Below are 18,120 nucleotides of genomic sequence, written 5' to 3'. Positions count from 1 at the left end.
CTGGTGATGCCTGCTGATCCTGTTGCGTTCTGGTGATGCCTGCTGATCCTGTTGTGTTCTGATTTGTCTCTACTGATCCTGTTGCGTTCTAGTGGTCTCTGTCAATCCTGTTTTCTTCTGGTGGTCCCTACTGATCCTGTTCTGTTATGGTAGTTCCTGCTGATCCTGTTGTATTTTGGTGGTCCCTACCGATTCTGTTCTGGAAGTCCCTACTGATCCTGTTCTTGTGGTCCATAGTGATCCTGTTGCGTTCTGGTGGTCCCTGCCAATCCTGTTCATGAGTCACATGTTCCCTCTAGCCTCTACTACCGGTATTTCCTCTAATCTGTGGAAGGTTGAACTAGATGGACCTAGGTCTTTTTTCAACCTATGTAACTATATACGTAACAATATACAGTGTGTCCACCCATATCCTGTCCACCGCCATTAACTTGAGAACGGCGGCAGCTATAGGCATAGAAGTGGTGTCTAGGTATAGTAAAGTAGCCATGCACTACGCAATGAAACCACCTATAGCGCCACCTGGTGGAAAACAACGGTTTTAGCATTTTTATCTCGAAAACGGAACGAGATAGAGAAAAAAAGTGAATTACAAAGTAGTAGGGCATCATCAATTCAATACGAATCGACACCTTGCATACAGAAATGCTATGATTGGAACGTGTAAAACTCACAAGGCTGCGGACGTGAAGCGATACCTCATGGAGACCTTCCTACAAGTCATTGGGTATGGTGGCTGTGTGGAGTGGCCTCCGCTCACCTGACCTGACCCCATTGGACTTCTTTCTGTGAGGTGACATCAAACAGCAGGAGTATGCGACCCCTCCACCAACATTGCAGGACCTACGACGCCGATCACAGATGCTTGTGCAAACGTGTCACCTACCATATTGCACAAGGTGCAGCAAGATACAGTATGCTGTGCAGAGTCCAGATGTGCATTGCAGCTGACGGGGGCCACTTTGAGCATCAAAGTTAAATGAGCGCCATATGCGTGACCAGCATTCAATGTTTTGGGGGGGTCATGGGTTTCATATCATAGCATAGCATTTCTGTATGCAAGGTGTCTATTCGTATTGAATTGATGATGCCCTACAACTTTGCAATTCACTTTTTTTTCTCTATCTCGTTCCGTTTTCGAGATAAAAATGCTAACTCCGTTGTTTTCCACCAGGTGGCGCTATAGGTGGTTTCATTGCGTAACGCATGGCTACTTTACTATACCTAGACACTTCTATGCCTATAGCTGCCGCCGTTCTCAAGTTCATGGCGGGGGATAGGATATGGGTGGACACACTGTATGCTCTGGAAATGGTGGGATTAAAGACTACCAGCCTCTGCAGGGCGGTTTATCTGTATTTTGGCTTGTTAACCCCATTATTAGACTGTTTTATCTCTTTCCTTTACAGATCGCTCAGCTCAGAGGGAACGCTGGCTGCAGTCCATCACTGGCCTATGAGACCGCAGAGTTTGGGTCGGCAGACTGGTGGCCAGTCCATGATTGCACCGGTGTGCACGGACTCTTGATTATAGCAATTTTATCACTTAAAGGGGTAGTCCACATTTGGGGACATTTTGGGGTAAATGCATGTAGTTGTGACTAAAAATCATTTTTGCAATTGGGTTTCATTAAATATTTTGAACCATTCACTTTCTGTAAATCAAATGTAAAGAAGGGCCCAATGGGCTCTATGACCAAATGGCCAGATAAATATGAAGCCAGCCCTCTGTCACCATCGTTGTCATCGACGTTATCACTGCAGGCCAGTGGATATTTATAGGGTTAATTATTGCTAATATATTATGTAATCACGTGTTACCATATGGCCACCAACAAAAGTCTCCAGGCTCACAATCTAGTTGATGGAAAACACTGCGTTAACGGTTTCCCCCATAAATGGTAGCGCCCACATTCCCTGCAGTGTTGTATGCGCGGGTCCCTACACCTCTACGCTGAATTTAGGGGGGACGCTGTTTTGTACATGTGGTGAGCTGCAGCCACACCCAGCCCTAAACAACAGAACGCTCTAAACCACGCCCATCCCAAGCAGTTCGTTTTTCTATTGGGGCATGCATCAGACTCCGCCTCCGACTGCCAACTCTAAGCCAATAGAAGAGGCGGGGAGGTGTGGCCTCTGGGGCTTGTTGTGGCGCTCGGTGTGAACGTGTGTCAGTGTCCCGGAGCTGCTGGGAGATGGCGGCTGTGATGCAGCGGCTGCTGCGCGGCTCCTCCTGGAGGTCGGCTTCGGTTTCGTACAGCTCCAGCACGGACGGGGCCTCCGCTCCTCCCGCGGCCCCTGCCGGCTCCGCCGCCCAATCCACCCCGTCCCCGGGCTCTGCCGCCCCGGCACAGCCGCATCTGCACCAGCCCAATGCCCCCCCTCTGGGCCGCCGCTTCTCCTCCTCGTCCGTCGCCCCCCATGTCGACACCAAAAGCTTCTTGTGGTCCCGGTACGGGGAGATGAAGAAACTGGTGCAAGGTACAATCTGCAGTCACTTCTATGGGCAGCACTGTATGCTGGGAGTTGTAGTCCACCATGGACTCCTACCTGCAGAGCAAATTGTACCTCTACTGACTGTCTTGTGGGTTGGGCTTATTTCCTTAAAGGGGAGCTCCACCTGTGTGGGCAGATCACTGGGGACTGTGCCCCTCTATAGGGTTTTCCTACAAAAATTTCCTCTAGGGGTATTAACTCCTGGACTGCCGCAGCGTCAAGCGACATTAGAGGGGTCTTGTGCAAAGACCACCATGGATGAGGGATATTGGGCTTTTGCAAAATCATAGGATTTCATTGGAGGGTTTTAATGCTTTTTTTTTTTTTTTTTTTTTTTTTTTTTTTTTTTTTTTTTTTTTTTTTTTACCCCCCCCCCCCCTCCCCTTTGTACTAGTTGAATATGTAGAAGACCCCCTTTGAGGGGACCTGTCATTTACTGCAAGTGTAAGATAGACATGTGTATCCCTGAGATATGGCTATTGCCTGTATATACTTTTCTTATTTGCCAACTGGGTGTGGTCCAACTGTAAGAAAAGTGGAAAAAAAAAACCCCTAAATATGTAAAAGCTTAAAAAAATAGTCTGGGGGGGGGGGGGGGGGAAGGTGGTACAGCAATAATCAGACTCATGTGATGTTTAGAAATTTTTAGTGCAGATACCAAAAGCAATATTTTGTGTGTGTATATGTATATACTGTGTGTATATGTGTGTGTGTGTGTGTGTATATATATATATATATATATATATATATATATATATATATATATATATATATATATATATATATATATATATATATATACATACACACATATATGTATTATATATATATATATATATATATATATATGTATTATATATATATATATATATATGTATTATATATATATATGTATTATATATATATATATATATATATATATATATATGTATGTATTATATATATATATATATATATATATATATATAATACATATATGTGTGTATGTGTGTATATATATATATATATTTATTTTCATTCTCTCTCTCCCATCCGCTAAAGGAATTTGCAAACTCATTTACCATCACAACATTTTGTACAGACTCCTCATGACTCGGGGAACTAGACTGTGTTGATGGGAAGATTTAACCCCGTACTGTAGTTGTTCTCCAGAAAACCTGCATCCATTAAAGTCAATGGAGCTGCGAGCTACAGGTTATTAACAAGAGCTGTAACTGGTTGCTATAGGAATGAAATAAATTGTTAGTATAAGAAGCTTATGTGTGAGGTAATAAGATGCCGATGGGGAGGCGGATAGATAGGCAGACAGGGAAAGAGACAGACACACAGAGAAAGAGGCTGGCACAGACAGTTACGGTACTATCCCAGTCTCTGCCCACTTAGTAAAGACCATAAAACTAGCATAAAATGATCATAATGGATGGTTCTCATCTGAAACACTTAGTTGCTTAGTGTTTTGGTATATACAGTGGAACCTTGGATTACGAGCATAATTGGTTCCAAGAGTTTGCCCTTAAACAAAGTTACTCTTATATCAAAGCGAATTTTCCCATAGGAAATAATTGAAACACAGACAATTCGTTCCACACAGCAAAAATATTTACTGTATTTATATAAAATAATGTCCTGTAGTCATATAAAATGATTACAGTACACTAATGCAAAATACTGTACAGTAAAATACATAAACTAAACTCACTTTAGCTTACCATAACATTGTTGGTGTGCATGATGTACAGTATAAGTAATGTGCTGCACTGGTTGTCAATAAGAAAGTACAATATTTTATCCACAAATGCAAATTGATACATATTATAGTGTACTGTACAATGGTATACAGTATACAATACATATGTACAGAAATTTACACAGTCAGAGCGTGGTGAAAAGATGGAACTGGAAGTGTGCACGGCAAATATTCGCTCTTCTTGCAAGGCATTGCTCTTAAACCAAGTTACAAATTTGTTAAAAGCTTTGCTTGTCTTGCAAAACGCTCTCAAACAAAGTTACTCTTAATCCAAGGTTCCTATGTATGTATGTGGTTTTTTTTTTTTTGTGTGTCCACCATAGGCCTAGAGTCTTTTGCTTTTGTTTACTAACTTTTTATCTGTAAATAAAAATGCCTGTGTTTCTGGCACATCATCTTTTTTCTTTTTATAAAAACTAATACATCTCTACAGCTGCTGTACGAGTTGTGTGTGCAGCTGTCACTTAATAGCGCTTGAGATCAATCAATTGCGCTACAAAAAGTGTCATTGACTCCTAAGATGTGGTGTCCTTGGATGAGATCATAGGAGGGGAGATGCAGGTTGCACCCCTCTTATGCCGACTACTTTTTTTTTTTTTTTTTTTTTATTATACAACCTTTCAGATTCTGCTCTGTAGTGTATTGCGTAGCCAGACTTATTGATGTTGGATCAGTCAGGGACGCCCTCATTGCTGTATTTGGGGCCCCTCTTACGCCGGCCACACAAGTATAAGGCTACTTTCACACATCCGGTTTGAGCAGTGCGGTTCAATCCAGCTGTGACACCTATGCGGCGAAAACACCGCATCCTTTGCATAAGTTTTTACATGCGGCCCGTCCGTTTTTTTCCGGTTGCGGCACGCTACTGAGCATGCGCAGTGGAAGAGACCGCATGCGGCGGCCGGATGCGTTTTTTCCGCATTGCGCCGCATCCGGCGTCCATAGACATGCATTGAAAATTGCGCCACGATACGTTTTTTTTTTTTTGCCGGAGCATCGGCTAAATCTGCCGCATATGGCAAAAAACGGACCGAACGCAAGCCCATACGGCACTAATGTAAGTCTATGAAAAAAAAAAAACACAACCGGCGGCAAAAAAAAAACCAAACGGTTGCGGTTTTTCTGCAGAGCGCCGTATTGTGCCGCAGAGCAAAAACCAGATGTGTTAAAGTAGCCTAATCTCAAATGTGGGAGATGACTCGTTCATTGAATCCTAAACTTGAACTGGCCATATTATGTCCCTCGCTGACATCCTGAGCCTCATCATGTCTGCAGTGATGCGCACACATGGTCTTTGGATAGATTTATGACTTGGTGGTTTTCCTTGGAAAGTGGCCAACCAAGCGCTTCTCTGCTGCCGGCGAGTGCCACTGCTGGGAAAGTCTCCATCAGCGTCTGCGCTGGTGACTAGGGATAAGAGGAGCCATAGTGGATCAGGTTCTGCTGTAATTTTCGTTTAAGTCTGGGATCTGAACTTGACCCTTGACTCCATATAAGTCAATGGGGTCCTTAAGTTCTGTACTTTAAAATGGTTGTAGTAATTTATACAAACGAGAGAGAATAAGATTTATCTTTCGAAGTTCAGGTTCGAACCTCAGACACTGTCTGGTACAAACCATGACCTTTTGACTTTCAGGTTCACTCATCCCTACTGGTGAGCTGTGATGAAGTCTATAGCGCCAAGTCTCCCTTGGTGCACTGCACCTTCACCCTCATGTGGAAGTCTATAGCGCTCAGTCCCCCTTGGTGCACTGCAACTTCACCCTCATGTGGAAGTCTATAGCGCTCAGTCCCCCTTGGTGCACTTGCACCTTCAGCCTCCCTTGGAGGAGTCACTGTGCCCTCGGCCTCCCGTGGAGGTGATGGATTGCACGTCATGTTGACAGTTCCGAACATTCTAAAAGGACCTATCCTGCTGTCCATCACACTGATCTGCCGCACCTTTCCCCACTAATGGTCAACAGTCAGTCCGCTCTTCAGGCTCCTCCACCTCCCGACGCTTTGTGTCTGAAGCCTTTGTCCCGGCTTCTTTGTGTTGTGATGTGGTTTGGGTGGGAATGTTTTATGTGAACTCCAACCATGTTATATTAGGAGGCTGCAGTTATGGTTCTGCAGCAATTGGCGATGGATTGTGTTTGTTTTTTTGTGTTTTGATAGCTTGCTATTCAGTTAACAAAGCTCCTTGACTTGATGCTTCTATTTCGTGGCAGTAATGAATGCCCCTGTGCCCACTGAGCGGAGTCACTAATCCCATTCACCAGACACGTTCTGGCAGGGGATGCTGCGGCTACGCTGCTCACGGCACGTACCAGGAGGGACCATCTGTATTCAGGTCTGGAGGAGAAAATCTGTGACTGACTCACTCTGCACCCCTGGGTGTCCTGACTATTCCCCTAATTATGGATTTATAGCCGACTGTGATCTGTGCTGCATAAGTGTCTTTATAAAGGAGTGATGCATTGATTGTTACAGAAGGGCAATGTTAGTGCTACAAGTGTAACAAGGCGATTTAAATGTGACCACTTGATTCCATCGTACTGCAAGTCTCAGCGTGCCTTAGAGCCTTCTTGCTGGAATAGTTGGAAATGCCATCTTTGATGTTATGCATGATTTACCCTTTTGTATTATAAATTTAAAAAATTATATATTTTTTTTCCATTTGTAATGTGTGTGTGTGTGTGTGTGTGTGTGTGTGTGTGTGTGTGTGTGTGTGTATATATATATATAATATGTATATGTATATATGTTATATTTTATTCTTTTTTATTTTTTTTATATGTAAATATATTAAATTTCTATATATTTTTAAAATATTACAATTATAATATGCATTAATATATAAAAAAAATATGTTCATATTATATAGTTTTGCATTATATATGAAAATATATATTTTGTAATTAATGTATAAAATATATATTTTGATATTATATAGAAGTTAAATAATTTTAATAAAAAACTTGTATGAAAATAAATTATATATTATAAAATATTAAAAATATAATCTATATAGAAATGTAATCGTTTTAATGTATACAAATATATATATATATATAATACGTATATGTAATACATATTATAATTGTCATATTTTAAAAATATATAGAAATTTACTATATCTACATATAAAAATATAACAAAATTATATATATATATATATATATATATATATATATAATTTTGTTATATTTTTATATGTAGATATAGTAAATTTCTATATATTTTTAAAATATGACAATTATAATATGCATTAATATATAAAAAAATATTTATTTTCATATTATATAGTTTTGCATTATATATGAAAATATATATTGTAATTCATTAATGTATAAAATATATATTTTGATATTATATAGAAGTTAAATATAAAAAACTTGTATGAAAATAAATTATATAAATATAAATTAAAAATATAATCTATATAGAAATGTAATCGTTTTAATGTATACAAATATATATATATAGATTTGTATACATTAAAACGATTACATTTCTATATAGATTATATTTTTAATATTTTATATTAATATATAATTTATTTTCATACAAGTTTTTTATTAAAATTATATAACTTCTATATAATATCAAAATATATATTTTATACATTAATGAATTACAAAATATATATTTTCATATATAATGCAAAACTATATAATATGAAAATAAATATTTTTATATATTAATGCATATTATAATTGTAATATTTTAAAAATATATAGAAATTTACTATATCTACATATAAAAATATAACAAAATTATATATATATATATATATATATATATATATATATATATAATTTCTTTTTTTTTTTTTTAAAACGTTTCTATACTTTCCAGAGAATTTCGCCTTTTATTTTAAAGGTAATGCTTTTGGCCTATAACAAAGGGACGTTGCACTTGAGGGTAATGATACAGCACAGACTAAGGGCTTGTGCACACGTTGTACACTGCAGCGTAAATGCATGCGTCCTGCGTCCCCAGCACAATCTATGAATGTGCATAATCCGTGCGCACGATGGTTTTTTTTTTTTTTTTAACGCAGCGATTTGAGTGTCACAATCACTGCGTTTAAAAATGCAGCATGTCAATTCTTTCCTGCGCTTTGGATGCAGCTCCCACTCTGCCTATGGGAGAGGCAACATCCTGAGCAGGGCTGTGGAGTCGATAAGCCAAACCTGTGACTTGACTCCTCAATTTCCCTTGCACCGACTCCGACATATATTGCTTATATTGAAGTGAAAATTTATTGTAGTACAATGTGAACATCAGACATCTTTATCGTTTTTATGATAAAATAATCAAGATATTTAGAACATGAAATATGTTTATTGGAATACAACTTTAGAACACAAACTAATTGTAATCTATATTACAGAGGGTATTACATATTTACAGATATATATCACTATGTAAGTGGCAAAAAACAGTTTTCAACCAAAATATGCTAAATAACATTTGTGCAGTCTATGAATTTGTTGTAAGAAATAGAATTGCCTCCATCAGATCCTCCTTCGCAGATGACCTCAAATCTGACCTAATAATTTTAAGGCTAGAGAACAACCTCTCTACAGTAACTTGGGTTGGAGGCAAAGCCGTAACCACATGGGCAACATCTCTAAGGCTATGTTCGCACGTTGCGTTTTTTCCCGCGTTTCCGCAGCGTTTTTAGCGGCAGCGTTTTTGCGCTAAAACGCATGCGTTTTTGTTTTCCAGCAAAGTCTATGGGAAAAGATGAAATCCTGTCTGCACTTTCTGCAGCGTTTTTTTAACATTGGAGTCAATGAGAAATAGCAAAATGCAACCAAAAGCACAATTCCTGCGTTTTTCATGCTTTTTACCTGCTTTTCCACTGCGTTTTTGGCAAAAAATTAAAGGGTTCTAATGTTCCTTTACTTACACACACACACACACACACACACACACACACACACACCGAAACTTTAAATGTTATAAAATAATAAATTTCACCAATTTTTCAGTTAACATGTGGATAACTGCTATAATTTCATTATAATTGTTGATTTTTACATATAGTTATATTAAAAGTGAATATAATTTTCTTTGTCGCTCCATTGGGAGACCCAGACAATTGGGTGTATAGCTTCTGCCTCCGGAGGCCACACAAAGTATTACACTTTAAAAAGTGTAACCCCTCCCCTCTGCCTATACACCCTCCCGAGCATCACGGGCTCCTCAGTTTTTATGCTTTGTGTTGAAGGAGGCACACATTCACTCAAGCTCCACATTTTAGTCAGCAGCAGCTGCTGATTATATCGGATGGAAGAAAAGAGGGCCCCAGGGCCCCCGGCATGCTCCCTTCTCACCCCACTAAGTCGGCGGTGCTGTTTAAGGTTGAGGTACCCATTGCGGGTACAAAGGCTGGAGCCACATGCCGTTTTCCTTCCCCATCCCTTAGAGGCTCTGGGAGAAGTGGGATCCTAACCGGTCATCCAGGCACTGGGACCGGGCTCCCTCCGCAGCCCCTGTGGGATTCTGACGGACAGGAGACTGAGTATCATCAGGGACAGGCCCTGCATCATAAAGGTACTCTGTGTCCCCTTGGGGACGGTGCATGGAGCACTTGGTCTCAGACGCTGCAGCGGCTGCTGTTTTTGTGTCACGATCGGGACTACCGCGCCTGCTTGCCGGCCGCGGTATTAAATTTAGTCCCCAGCTTTTGCGGCCTAGTGCATTAAACTCCTGCCCCCGGGCCTGCCAGTCAGGGGTAAGGGCGGGATGGTCGGCCTGACGCCGACTATGAGGGCTGGAGCATACTTTAGTGTCCTCCTCCCCCCTCACTCATCATTCTGGGGCACCAGATTCCCGCACTTTAGTGATCACGCCCACGGCTCCCTCCTCCCCTTAGAACGCCGGCAGCCATGTTTTAATCACATTCTGCCGGTGGAGGACTTCTGGCTGCAGCTCTGGGAGACCCAAGGCAGGGGATTTGGTGGACACACCGCTCTGGGCGGTCGGTAAGCCACACCGGTCACACGGTGCTGGTTCCCCTAGGGTGCCGAACTGTGTGTATATATGTATGTATGTATGTATGTGTGTGTATATGTATATTTACATTTTCTAGGTTCGGCCGCATTGTTTTGCTTTTGGCTATATACCCTCAGTGATTACTCTCCTAGGAGAGAACAGCATGTCGGTCACAAGGAGCAAGGGTGCCAAGACACAGGGTTATTTTGCAACCTGTACCTCTTGTGCGGCTATGCTACCTGCAGGTTCCACCTACCCTCACTGTGAGCAATGCTCGGGCCCTGTGGCACTCGCTCAGCCGGAGCCTCGGGCACTGGTGGGACCCTCGGCCCAGGTAGAACCGCCGGCCTCCCCTGTCCAGGCGGCAGGGACAGAGTTTGCAGTTTTAGCTGAAAAGCTCTGAGTCACTTTCACAATCCATGGCTCAGTCTATGGACAAATGGTCTGCTAAGATACTAGAAGCCTTACAGTCCAGACCGGCCCTTACACAGGCCCCGGGCACTGCGGGGTCATCGTCCCCAGGCCCCTCTCGGTCTGCGCCGCAGCATGCTCCTGGGGTGGGCCCTAGATATCACGTGGAGGACTCCGGCACGGACCGCAGTCCCAGACCGGCTAAGCAGGCTCGCTGGGAATCTTCCCCGACTTCATCACGCTGTTCGGGGTCTCAGCTTGAGGACTCTCTGGAGGATGAGGCAGAGGTCGCAGCCCAGGGCTCTGACCCTGACGTTGCTCTCAATCTTCATACACCTGAAGGGGACGCCATAGTAAATGACCTTATAGCGTCAATCAACCAGGTGCTAGATCTATCTCCCCCGCCTCTACCTGTGGAGGAGTCGGCTTCACAGCAGGAGAAACACCAGTTTAGGTGTCCCAAACGTACACGTAGTGCTTTTTTCGATCACTCTAACTTCAGAGATGCTGTCCAGAAGCACAGAGCTTTTCCGGACAAGCGCTTTTCTAAGCGCCTTAATGACACACGTTACCCCTTCCCCTCTGACGTAGTCAAGGGTTGGGCTCAATGTCCCAAGGTGGATCCTCCAGTCTCTAGACTGGCGGCTAGATCCGTAGTAGCAGTGGCTGACGGTTCATCGCTCAAGGATGCCACTGACAGGCAGAGCTCCTAATGAAATCCATTTTTGAAGCCACAGGCGCGTCTTTCGCCCCGGCCTTTGCAGCAGTGTGGGCACTCCAAGCTATCTCAGCTTGTCTGTCTGAGATTAATGCGGTCACACGTACCTCTGCTCCGCAAGTAGCGTCTTTGACTTCTCAGGCGTCGGCGTTTTCGTCCTACGCCATGAACGCCGTCCTGGACTCTGCTAGCCGTACAGCGGTAGCATCCGCCAATTCGGTGGCAGTCCGCAGGGCCATGTGGCTGCGCGAATGGAAGGCAGACGCTGCTTCCAAGAAGTTCTTGACCGGTTTGCCTTTTTCTGGCGACCGATTGTTTGGCGAGCAATTGGATGAAATTATTAAGCAATCTAAGGGAAAGGACAAGCCAAGAAGACCTCAGCAACGGAAAATTCAGGCGAGGTTTCGGTCCTTTCGGCCCTCAGCCAGATCCCAATCATCCTCGTCCAACAGGCCACAGAAGAGCCAGAGGAACTCTTCTGCATGGCGGTCTAAGTCACGTCCTCCAAAGACCGCCGGAGGCACCGTCTCCAAGGCGGCCTTCTCATGACTTTCGGCCTCCACAAACCGCATCCTCGGTCGGTGGCAGGCTCTCCCGCTTTGGCGACGCCTGGTGGCCACATGTCCAAGACCGATGGGTGAGAGACATTCTGTCTCACGATTACAGGATAGAGTTCTGCTCTCGTCCTCCGACTCGTTTCTTCAGAACATCTCCGCCCCCCGAGCGAGCCGATGCACTTGCTCAGGCGGTGGACACTCTGAAGACAGGAGTTGTGATCCCCGTTCCCCTTCAGGAACGGGGTCGCGGTTTTTACTCCAACCTGTTCGTGGTGCCAAAAAAGGACGGATCATTCCGTCCCGTTTTGGACCTCAAATTGCTCAACAGACATTTGAAAACCAGACGGTTTCGCATGGAATCCCTCCGCTCTGTCATCGCCTCGATGTCACAAGGAGACTTCCTAGCATCAATCGACATCAGGGATGCCTATCTCCATGTGCCGATCGCACCAGAGCATCAACGCTTCCTGCGTTTCGCCATTGGGGACGAACACCTTCAGTTTGTGGCACTGCCTTTCGGCCTGGCGACAGCCCCACGGGTCTTCACCAAGGTCATGGCATCCGTTGTGGCAGTCCTGCACTCTCAGGGCCACTCGGTGATCCCTTACTTAGACGATCTCCTGGTCAAGGCACCCTCCCGGGTGGCATGTCAATACAGCCTGGCCGTTGCTCTGGAGACTCTCTCCAGAGGTTCGGGTGGATCATCAATTTCTCAAAGTCAAAATTGACTCCGGCCCAATCACTGACTTACCTCGGGATGGAGTTTCATACTCTCTCAGCGATAGTCAAGCTTCCGCTGGACAAACAGCGTTCGCTGCAAGCTGTGGTGCACTCTCTCCTTCGGGCCCAGTCACACCCCTTGAGGCGCCTCATGCACTTCCTGGGGAAGATGGTGGCAGCGATGGAGGCAGTCCCCTTTGCGCAGTTTCATCTGCGTCCACTCCAATGGGACATTCTCCGCAAATGGTACAGGAGGCCGACGTCCCTAGACAGGAACGTCTCCCTTTCTCTGGCAGCCAAAACCTCTCTTCAGTGGTGGCTTCTTCCCACTTCTCTGTCGAAGGGAAAATCCTTCCTGCCCCCATCCTGGGCTGTGGTCACGACGGACGCGAGCCTGTCAGGGTGGGGAGCGGTTTTTCTCCACCACAGGGCTCAGGGAACCTGGACTCCGACAGAGTCCTCCCTTCAGATCAATGTTCTGGAGATAAGGGCAGTGTATCTAGCCCTAAAGGCGTTCCAGCCGTGGCTGGAGGGCAGGCAGATCCGCATACAGTCGGACAACGCCACGGCGGTCGCGTACACCAACCACCAGGGCGGCACGCGCAGCCGCCAAGCCTTCCAAGAAGTTCGGCGGATTCTGCTGTGGGCGGAGGCAACAGCCTCCACCATCTCCGCAGTTCACATCCCGGGCGTAGAAAACTGGGAAGCAGACTTTCTCAGTCGCCAGGGCATGGACGCAGGGGAATGGTCTCTTCACCCGGACGTGTTTCAAGAGATCTGTTGCCGCTGGGGGACGCCGGACGTCGACCTCATGGCGTCTCGGCACAACAACAAAGTCCCGGCATTCATGGCACGGTCTCAAGATCACAGAGCTCTGGCGGCGGATGCATTAGTTCAGGATTGGTCGCAGTTTCGACTGCCTTATGTATTTCCTCCTCTGGCAATGCTGCCCAGAGTGTTACGCAAGATCAAGTCCGACTGCTGCCGCGCCATCCTCGTTGCTCCAGACTGGCCGAGGAGGTCGTGGTACCCGGATCTGTGGCATCTCACGGTGGGTCAACCGTGGGCACTCCCAGACCGACCAGACTTGCTGTCTCAAGGGCCGTTTTTCCATCTGAATTCTGCGGCCCTCAACCTGACTGTGTGGCCATTGAGTCCTGGCTCCTAGCGTCCTCAGGGTTATCTCAGGATGTCATTGCCACTATGAGACAGGCCAGGAAACCAACGTCCGCCAAGATCTATCATAGGACTTGGAGGATCTTCTTATCCTGGTGCTCTGATCAGGGTTTTACCCCCTGGCCGTTTGCCTTACCCACTTTTCTGTCTTTCCTTCAATCCGGAATGGACAAGGGGTTGTCTCTCGGCTCTCTCAAGGGACAAGTATCTGCGCTATCCGTATTTTTTCAAAAGCGTCTAGCCAGGCTTCCGCAAGTCCGCACGTTCCTGCAGGGAGTTTGCCACATAGTCCCACCTTACAAGAGGCCGCTGGAACCATGGGATCTTAACAGAGTGCTAAAGGCTCTTCAGAAACCACCTTTCGAGCCACTGCGGGATGTCTCCCTTTCACGTCTTTCACAGAAGGTGGTCTTTCTAGTGGCAGTCACATCGCTCCGTAGAGTGTCGGAGTTGGCAGCGCTGTCATGCAAAGCCCCCTTCCTGGTTTTTCACCAGGATAAGGTGGTTCTGCGTCCGGTCCCGGAATTTCTCCCTAAGGTGGTATCCCCTTTTCATCTCAATCAGGATATCTCCTTACCTTCTTTTTGTCCTCATCCAGTTCACCAATGTGAAAAGGAGTTGCATTTGTTAGATCTAGTGAGAGCACTCCGGCTCTACATTTCTCGCACGGCGCCCCTGCGCCGTTCTGATGCGCTCTTTGTCCTTGTCGCTGGCCAGCGTAAGGGGTCGCAGGCTTCCAAGTCAACCTTGGCTCGGTGGATCAAGGAACCGATTCTTGAAGCCTACCGTTCTTCTGGGCTTCCGATTCCTGCAGGGCTGAAAGCCCATTCTACAGAGCCGTGGGTGCATCCTGGGCATTGCGGCACCAGGCTTCGGCTCAGCAGGTGTGTCAGGCGGCTACCTGGTCGAGTCTGCACACTTTCACGAAACACTATCAGGTGCATACCTATGCTTCGGCAGATGCCAGCCTAGGTAGGCGAGTCCTTCAGGCGGCGGTTGCCCACCTGTAAGAGGGAGCCGTTGTCGGCTCTTTTTATTGGGGTATTCTTTTACCCACCCAGGGACTGCTTTTGGACGTCCCAATTGTCTGGGTCTCCCAATGGAGCGACAAAGAAGGGAATTTTGTTTACTTACCGTAAATTCCTTTTCTTCTAGCTCCTATTGGGAGACCCAGCACCCGCCCCTGTGCCCTTCGGGCTGTTGTTCTTTGTGTACACATGTTGTTCATGTTGAATTGTTCTTTGGTTCATGGTTTCAGTTCTCCGAACATCCTTCGGATTGAATTTTACCTTAGACCAATTTATAAGTTTCCTCCTTCCTGCTTTTGCACCAAAACTGAGGAGCCCGTGATGCACGGGAGGGTGTATAGGCAGAGGGGAGGGGTTACACTTTTTAAAGTGTAATACTTTGTGTGGCCTCCGGAGGCAGAAGCTATATACCCAATTGTCTGGGTCTCCCAATAGGAGCTAGAAGAAAAGGAATTTACGGTAAGTAAACAAAATTCCCTTTTTTTTTTTCATTCTTTTTGACTATTCCAACTTTTATTTCAGTGTCTTGATCAACAAAACGCATCTGCAGAAACGCAGGTGAAAAAGCAGGTAAAAAGCGCTAAAAACGCAGTAAATACGCATGCGTTTTTAGCGCTAAAAATGGTCAAAAGCCATTTGGTCAAAAACCAAGGGCAGGAAAACGTGCAGAATAAACTGCAGGTACTACGACGCAACGTGCGGACATAGCCTTACAATTCCCGGGTATAAAGGAATTTCTTCATGCACAGTCAGTTTTGATGAACAGTTGAATTTTTCTATTTCTTTGAGAGCAAGTGAAACATTTTGCTGAAATCTGGTAAATCGCTGCTATAGGAGACAGAGTGAAATACTTTTCCTTGTGGCAACGCTTTACCTGCTCCATGTCATCCAAATACTTGTCAAAGTTAAACTCCTCATCTAATGAGGTAGAAGACACGGCAGCAGTAGCACTGTCAGGACCCAAGTCCTCTTACGCCTGGCAGTCCTGTAGCCACTCATTCTAACTGCTACCTCACTCAAATCTTCTTTTTCTTTAGTAAGCTGTTGAACATCAAGCAGTATACGATGACTTGCGTCCACATAAACAGCTGCCAGAAGAATTTTATTTTCCAATAGCTGTGTCTCTATCTCTCCGTTTCATTAAAGCAGAAATGCCATCTGCGATTAAACCTCCCCTTTGGGACAGGCAAAATGGCAAGTTCTTCCACTCCCTTATGAAAATGCCAGGAGTTAAATTCTCAGCTTGTAATTTTTTTAGTCACGGTAAATGGGTGATTAAGCAATTCCTTCAACTCAGCCACCTGTGTCCATTGACCTTCATTTAGGGTTACCTGAGGGTTTGCCTTATCTATAAAACTGTTTTAGTTCAAGCAATCACTCAATGATTAAATAAGTGCTTCCCCACCAAGTGGCTTGATTGACAATTGCCCCTTTCCCAGCACATCTCTTCAAAATGGAATCAATTTTAGGGGTTCTGGCGGCAATAACCAATTTCCGCACTTTTCCAATTAGATTTCCAGCATGTCCCTCTTGCAGACTATCTCTTATTGCCAGCTGCAGCGTGTGCACAACACAGCGCATGTGATGAATAGGAAAGGGTTTTGAAACCGCTTCAACAAGATCATCTAATTCTGAAGTATCATTTTGCTGTTCTGTTGTAATATCTTTGTTCCTCAGTTACATGAACAGCACTGGCTCCATCTCACACATACTGAATCCTACTCATTCATCAGTTTAATTGTACTTATCATGTTTGAAGCATTGTCCATTACATAAGGAAGAACCTGTTCTTGTTTGAGTTTGTAATCTTGCAGAACTTTTTTCACTAAGGCCTGGAGAAACTGAAGAATGAGCAGTCAGTTTGTGGTGGTTTTCTAATCTGCTTTTGCTATTGAAAACATTATTTATGAGCTCAGAAACCTTTTCAGGTGATGCGGTTTGTTAAAAAGCTGATCTGTTTTTGCAGCTGAAAAACGTATCCTCAAAAAACGACGCAAAAACGCTGTGTGTGAATGTAGCCTTAGATCAGGAATAGGAAAGCCATTTATAGGACATTTCATAAGTTTCCCAAATTCATATGAAAAAATGCACATTCTGCATTGCACTACTGTCCCTAATTTATTATATATTTTATGAGTCAGTCCATTTTATACAGACTCCACAGCCCTGATCCAGAGCGCATGAAATGGTGTGTGTTTTTTTTTTTTTTTTTTTTTTTTTTTTTTCTGCAGAAACTCTGCATCCGTTATGCAGTGTTTCTGCAGCGATTTGAATCTCACATGAGCTGTCAAATCACTGCAGAATATTTTGCTGGGACACAACGCAACGTGCGCACGAGCCCTACAGATGCACCCCTGCAGATCATGTGAGACACAGCCTATTGGTATAGGTCCTGTACCAATAGGCTGCATCACTGGATCCTCGGGGGCGTGTCTTTAGTCTGCTCTCCAATACTATAGGGTATAAAAATAACTCCTAAATAAAGTTCTAGATATATGGGCCTATGTTGCACATTTTAATATAAATAGCAAAAAAAAAAGGCTGAACACTTGGAGGAGTAGCAGGGGAAACACCTTAAACTTACTACCTCTTTTTCAGCTTGTGACCTTGTAAAGCAGTTGCCCAGGATGATAAAGGTTCAACCCTCCTCCCTCCAAAAACAAAAATGAAATGCAGTACCACAATCATTGCTGTGCACTGTAGTGGAGTTTAGATGCAATACCAGACACAACCAGGAGAAGGGGGTGGCACTGTTTCTGGAAGGAAGAGTCCATATTTTTCTAAATTTGGTAAACTTCCTCCAGGGGACGAGTCAACAGGAGTTTTAATGAGAAGACAATCTCTTAAAGGGAGCATTCATAAGTCATAGGAGGTTGAATAAATGCAGACTTTTTCCACTTTTTGTCTTTTTGATCGTGGGGGCGTATACACCACAGGAGGGGCTGGGGGCGTATACACCACAGGAGGGGCTGGGGTGCATAGACGTACTCATCGCTGGTGGTATATACAGCACTGGAGGGGCACATACATCTCAGGGGGCACAGGCAGTCATAGGGATGCTGGAGGGGCACAGGCATCGCCTCTTTAACTGTTAAACAGTATCTCATTGTAAATGTTTTCTCCTTGCAGGAAAAATCCTGCAGCCTCACAGAGAAGCGCTGTTTTTGGCTTATTGCTGTTATATTTTTTTTCTATTTTGTTTAATAGCTGTATCCAATAGAAATAAATGTATCAACTGAAAACTCTGCAAGAACAAACAGCATTAAACTCCAGCTCATAA

General features: G+C 44.5%; 1 protein-coding gene across 1 annotated transcript in view; it reads left to right on the top strand.

Moving 5' to 3' along the window:
• The first annotated feature begins 2,158 nt into the window (after window positions 1-2,158).
• The window catches only part of LOC142251410 (5'-nucleotidase domain-containing protein 2-like), a 55,769-nt gene continuing 39,807 nt past the window's right edge, over window positions 2,159-18,120 (top strand). The window contains exon 1 of the mRNA XM_075324184.1: window positions 2,159-2,480. Coding sequence (XP_075180299.1) covers window positions 2,195-2,480 — 286 coding nt within the window. The 5' untranslated portion in view covers window positions 2,159-2,194. The remainder of the gene's footprint in view (window positions 2,481-18,120) is intronic.

This window comes from Anomaloglossus baeobatrachus, chromosome 9 (assembly GCF_048569485.1).
Source record: "Anomaloglossus baeobatrachus isolate aAnoBae1 chromosome 9, aAnoBae1.hap1, whole genome shotgun sequence".
Lineage (NCBI taxonomy): Eukaryota > Metazoa > Chordata > Amphibia > Anura > Aromobatidae > Anomaloglossus > Anomaloglossus baeobatrachus.
Note: the sequence above shows the minus strand (reverse complement) of the source record. Positions and strands in the feature narration are given on the sequence as shown.